The sequence below is a fragment of the Vombatus ursinus genome, unplaced genomic scaffold (genome assembly GCF_900497805.2).
Source record: "Vombatus ursinus unplaced genomic scaffold, bare-nosed wombat genome assembly UNPS02014830.1, whole genome shotgun sequence".
In the NCBI taxonomy this organism is placed as follows: domain Eukaryota; kingdom Metazoa; phylum Chordata; class Mammalia; order Diprotodontia; family Vombatidae; genus Vombatus; species Vombatus ursinus.
The window spans coordinates 30,919,910-30,925,909 of NW_020954608.1; the positions used below are offsets into that span (position 1 = coordinate 30,919,910).

Here is a 6,000-nt window from a genome sequence, read left to right on the forward strand (position 1 = left end):
ATCATCTGTATAACTTTGGAGAAGTTATTTTGTCCCTCTAAACCTCATTTCCTCATCTCTGAAATGAGAACAACAATTTTATTACCTACCTAACAGGATTGCTATAAGGAAAGCATATTTTTACATCTTAAAATACATATAAATGTGAATTTCTGTGGAAGTGATAATTTCCCTTGTGTTTTCACTACTCAGCAGTGTTTTTTTTTCTTTTTACCAGAGCTTTAATATTCAGTACAAGTAAACATTTCAGCAAAGTCAAGGAGAATAAAGTCTGGAGAAACCAGTAAAGATAACAGAAGAAGGATAGCCCACCACTCCCCCATAACTACTCATACTACCCATATATTACTACCCATAACTACAAAGACCTAGAGAGATGATTGTATAATGTCATGATCAGGAAATCTACGAAAAAAAAACAACAGTGAGTTATTTTTCTAGCTGACATTGATATAGGGGAAACAGACTGAGATGTGTGGTCACTAGAGGACTAAGCTAGTTAGACCTTGTGTGTACTACACAAGAAGTGACCAAGGAGACAGCAGTTGGGCCTGACACTGTTTAGGAAGAAGGAACTGGAAGGAATCAACTGACAGCTCTATTACACAGGATCGTAGTGGTAGGGAGCTCTGCCCCTAGGGGTCAGTCCTTTGGCTCTACAAGAACAGAGTGAGTATCCATGTGGCTCTGACTATGGCCAGAGCTGTCCCTGACGTCCTTGAAGGATCCAGAACTCAGTACCCTCCAAGAAAGTAGCAATAGGATTCCAGAGGCTACAGCTTGGGATCTGACCCTAACACAGAATCCCAGGTATGATGTGGTACCTCAGAGTTGTTTTGATTTGCATTTCTCTAATCAATAGTGATTTAGAGCATTTTGAGGGAATTAAAGAAGACTAATAATAAAGGGCTAGGGTGGAGCTAAGAGATACCCAAGCTACAAACTCAGAAGTAGACAATAACTCCACAACATCTATAAACAAAACCTCAAGAATAACATGGTTTCAGTACAAGATTAACTAGAATTTCTGAAAGAAATGAAGCGAGACTTTAAAAATTATGTTATAAATGAAATGAGATTTCTTGAGGAAAGAATTGGAAAAGAAATGAGAAGACTAAAGGAAAGACTTGGAAACAGTATTAACAACATAGTACAAAAGGTACAAAACCATAATCAAGTAACAGACTATATGAAAATTTAAATGGACCAATGGAAGATAAGGGGCTATATGATAAAATAAATATTAAAAGAAAGTCAAATGGCTAAAAAGACATAGAAGAAAATATAAGATACTTCATATAAAAAAACAGGTCAAAGAGAAAATAACCTAAGTATCATTGGGTTACCTGAAAAGCATGAAAATGCCTTTGCTCCCCAAACCTGGATATCATATTTCAAGAAAATGAATCAAGACATATTTGAAATTGAAGGAAAAGTAGAATAAGAGTCTACTAGCCAATTCCTGAAAGATACTTCAAAATGAAAGCTACCAGGAGCATGATAGCCAAAATTCAGAGTTTCTAGGTCAAAGAAAAAAAAAGTTGCAAGCATCCAGAGACAAAGAGTTCAAGTATCAAGGAGCCACTTTTAGAATCACACACAATTTGGCAGCTGCCACCGTAAAGAAAAGGGAAACTTTGGAATGCTGATATTCTAAAAGACAAAAGATGGAGGCATATAACCAAGAATAATATCCAGCAACATTGACTATAATCCTACTCAGAGAAAATGAACTTTTAATGGAATAGAAAACTTTGAAGCATTCTTGATGAAAAGACCAAAACTGAGTAGGATTTTGAAATACAAATGTGAGAATCAAGAGAAACATGAACTGATAAATAAAAGCAAACAATCACAAGGGACTAGACTGAGAATTAAATGTTTACATTCTAATAAAAGAGATGATAGTAAGTGTCCCCTCATCAGAGTCATGGGAGGAATTAAATAAGACACAGGACCTAGGAATGGTTTTGTTTTACTTTGATGAACTAAAAAGAAGAAAGGGTAGGGAAGGAAAAAGAAATACACTAGGAAAAAACGGAAGGAGAGGGGTGAGGAAACATGTCACAGGCAATCCTTGAACCTCGTTTTCATATGATGTGGTCAAAAAGGAGTAAAATACACATATAAATTTTAGTTAGATGTATTTTAAACATGCATTTAAGAGAAGGGAGAGGGAAGGATGAGAGAGAATATAGGTTTGGGGAAGGATTAGTTACAAGCAAAACAAATGCAACCTTGAAGGGAGCTTTGTAAACGAAAAAAAGAAAGGAAAGAAAGAAAGAGTGAGAGTTTATGACTGAGCCCTGGTCAGATGAAATAGAAGAGGAGCAGGGGAGCAGAAGCAGATTACATTGAACACAGGTCACTTGTGCACAGTATGTTCAAAAAAGTTATGTGTAAATCATAACTTTTTAAATTCCTCAGGGCACTGTTAGCTAGCTTCACGAAGGAGTGTAGCTTTGTTTTGTTTACTATCATTTTGTAATCATGTTGTTAATGCTTGATATGACCAGGTACTGTCCAAGGCTACAAAGTGCCTTGGTAATGTTCAACTCATCATCCATTTAGAACATCGTATTACAGTGTTACCATGGAACCAAGTACTTAGTAGAGCTGAAATTCTGACAGGTTCTTTCAGGCGTTGAGTGTGGCCCTAGCAACAAACTCAGTCTGCTTTCTGAGTACCACACTAGTTAAGTGCAGAAAGGTTCACCATCAGTAGACTGTTCACTTGCAGATGAATTCTTTGTCCATGGCAGCTTAAAAAAACAAAGAATCCAAAAATGCTCTTTTGTACCATGCAACATACTTTGGTTTCTGCAGTGATGTTTATAGAGTTGTGAGAAAGAGACAAGAGGGTCCAGTCATACTCCTAACCTTGTTCTTTGTCCTAACTGTAACCAATCTTTCTACCCTTTAGTTCTTTCCCATACCATCACACTTTCACTGGCTACACTCTCCTCCCTTGTCCATATTGACTCTTTGGTGAACCAATTCAACTCTACACTGCCTTCTTCTTACATTCTTGCCCCTTTATTCTATTATGTATCTTTTCTGTATTATTCTCACCATCCTCTGCCTTTGTACTTATTCTTTGAAATTCATGCTATTCTTGTCATATTATAGACAGTTTATACTTACCGTAACTGACCATTGCCCTCTGGGTAACCCAACGACATTAAGTCTTTTCAGACTCTGTGGTATTCCATGACTTGCGGCCTTATAGAATTGTGAGAATATGGTTTCTAAAAATATGAACTTTTGTTTAACATGCATGTAGTAGGTGCTTAACTAATGCTTTTGGAATTGATAAGTCCTATATATTATTAGTTCAATGACTTTAGACATTAAAACTGGAATTTAACTGCATGGTTTTAAGCTTTTAAATTTGTGAAGAAATTTTATGAGGAGATTCAGAGGTTGAGGAAGAGAGTCATTTCTGGTCAGTTTGAAATAATGTGTGTCAGATTTCACTTCTATAACAATGGCTCTTCTTTTCTCCCATACATTAAGTTCTGCTGTTATAGAGAGAGGATGGACTTGTGTTTTCATTGACATAGGGAACTCCAATTTGAGGAAACTTTCTGAACCAATTTGGATTGATGCCATCTCTATAACTTAAGAGCTTTGAGTGTTGCTGAGAGTTTTGAGAGGTTCAGTGACTTGCTTGGGTTGTCTCGCTAGTATGTATCATAGGGGAAATTGCAACCCAGGTCTCCCTAGCTTTGGGTTGGTTCATTCTCCACTATGTCATGGCTGTCCTTACTTTTCTTAATATTTATCCATAATTAAGATAATTTTTTGGTACACAAAAGGAATGAATAAAGAAAAAAGTGAAATTTTCCTTAATTAATTGGCCAAGAATTAGAAGAGAAGGGAAATTAAGAAAGTGGTTAAAGATATTGTATATATCTAAATGAGATTTTCTGAAGTAGAATTACCTAAGCTGTCAGTGATAAAAAATAACAGAAAATAGAGAAATACAGTATGTGGATAATATTCTGATGGGGAAGAAACATAACATAATTGGAAGAACAATAGAACAGAAGTTAGGAAACACAGCCTCTGTATTGATTTACTTTGTGTGCTGTGTAATCTCAGATGATTTACCACCTCTCTGAGACTCAGTTATTTCATCTATAAAATGAGAAGGTGGGACTAGATGACCTCTAAGATCTCTTCTAAGTGTTAAATTTATAATTCTGTTTTATAGATACTAATGGAGGCCATGTGAGCCTGCCTACAAGGACGGGTTGGCTTGTTTTTCTTTCTAGTTTAAGCATCTCTGGGACTAGAAAGAGGAACTGTATAAAAACATGTCAATGAGTTGGTTGTTGATAGTGTAAATAACCAGTAAAAAGTTTTGCATTCTGAATTTAAGGAAAATCCTAGACTTATGTACTTGGTAAAATTTAATCTCTTTTCTTTTAATTAGTTTCATAGGAGAATTTACAAAGGAATTCCACTTCAGCTTAGAGGTGAAGTCTGGTCTTTATTACTTGAGATTCCTAAAATGAAAGAAGAAACAAGAGACCTTTACAATGTGAGTATATTAAATCAGTCTTAATTAAATTAAAAAGTTAAAAAAACCCTTTATTTTAGATATCAAAAACCTTCTGCCCCAAAACTAAAGAAAAAAACCCTAAAACATTTATAGGCCTACATGTGGATTTTTTTTTTGCCCTATTTAATATTTATCTACTGAATTTCAGACAAAAACTTCAGTAATTTTTTTCTGATTTCAGTGAATCAATTAAAAAAATTACTCCATGATTCATTACTTGTCTCCACTAGTAGTTATTAAAGTTTACATTTCAAAAAAATCATGGAAAAAATTTTTTTTCTAATACCAGTTTAGTTATGTTGTCCCATATTAATCAAATTCAAGAATTTAAGCTTCAGAGATTTTTACTCTAAAATAATGAAGTCAACAAAAGCATAACTGAAAAGCACAGTTTTACTCACTAGCATGATACCCATAAAACTACTTTTTTTAAAAATTTTAAAAACCTTTGGATTTAACAAAGTAGAACCAAAAGAATTTTTTTTTTAATTGCAAAAATGTGTTTGCTCTGCATCTTCCAAGTCTGGAACTTTTTCTTTCCTTTTTTTAAAGTTATAGTTGACATGTATATAGTTCTGGTTCTACTGACTTCACTTTGTACCACTTCTTAAGTTTTTTTTTGAACTACTCCTCTACAAAAGTTTTTATTTTCAACACTACTTCCCTTTTCTTCCCCTCTGAGCTCCTAAGTTGGTATGTAACACTCCAGGCATTTCCTCTATAAAAAGGAATGCAATGTGCATATGTTGTTTTTTGTTTGAGTTTCAAAATGAAAAAGTTTCTTTTCTTCAACCTTAAAATGTTTATCTAGATCATGTATACAACTTGATTCTCAGTCTGAGAAAACTTAATCCTCAGAGTTTCTGAGCCATCTATCCTTTCAAAAAATGTTTTATTGAGCACCCATTATGTGTAGTTATTATTAGGTAACATTGATTTTTTGAAAAAACAACCTAAAATACAGAGCTTTACATTTACGTCTGTTAAATATCGTCTCTTTGATTTGATCTTATTTTTCCAAAGTAATTTTGACTCTTTTTAGCATATTTATTTTTATAACACTTAGATTTCCCTCTGTATCCCTCTGAGCCATCCTTTTAAACAAATAATTTTTAAAAAAAAGAAAAAATGAAGAGGAAGAAGAGAAAAAAATATCATTAAGTACATTGATTAAAATTTGACATATTCAGTGTTCCATGCCCAAGAACTCCTCCCCTATCCTCTGTCAAGGAGGTATCTTCTCATATCTCTTCTTTGAATCGAAGCTTGTTTTTTTGTAACTGTGCAGTGATCATTTTAAATTGTTTTATGGCTGCATTTACCTTTTTTTTTAGTCTCTCTCTCTCTGTCTCTCTCCCTCTCCCTCTCTCTCTCCCTCTCTCTCTCCACACACACACACACACACACACACACACACACACACACACACACAC

The 6,000-nt window shown here is 34.4% G+C and overlaps 1 protein-coding gene across 3 annotated transcripts in view; it reads left to right on the forward strand.

The window, feature by feature from the left end:
* The window catches only part of USP6NL (USP6 N-terminal like), a 199,725-nt gene that overhangs the window by 152,708 nt on the left and 41,017 nt on the right, over nt 1–6,000 (forward strand). For all 3 annotated transcript variants that reach the window (XM_027838800.1, XM_027838799.1, XM_027838801.1), the window contains exon 7: nt 4,439–4,546. In XM_027838800.1, coding sequence (XP_027694601.1) covers nt 4,439–4,546 — 108 coding nt within the window. The remainder of the gene's footprint in view (nt 1–4,438; nt 4,547–6,000) is intronic.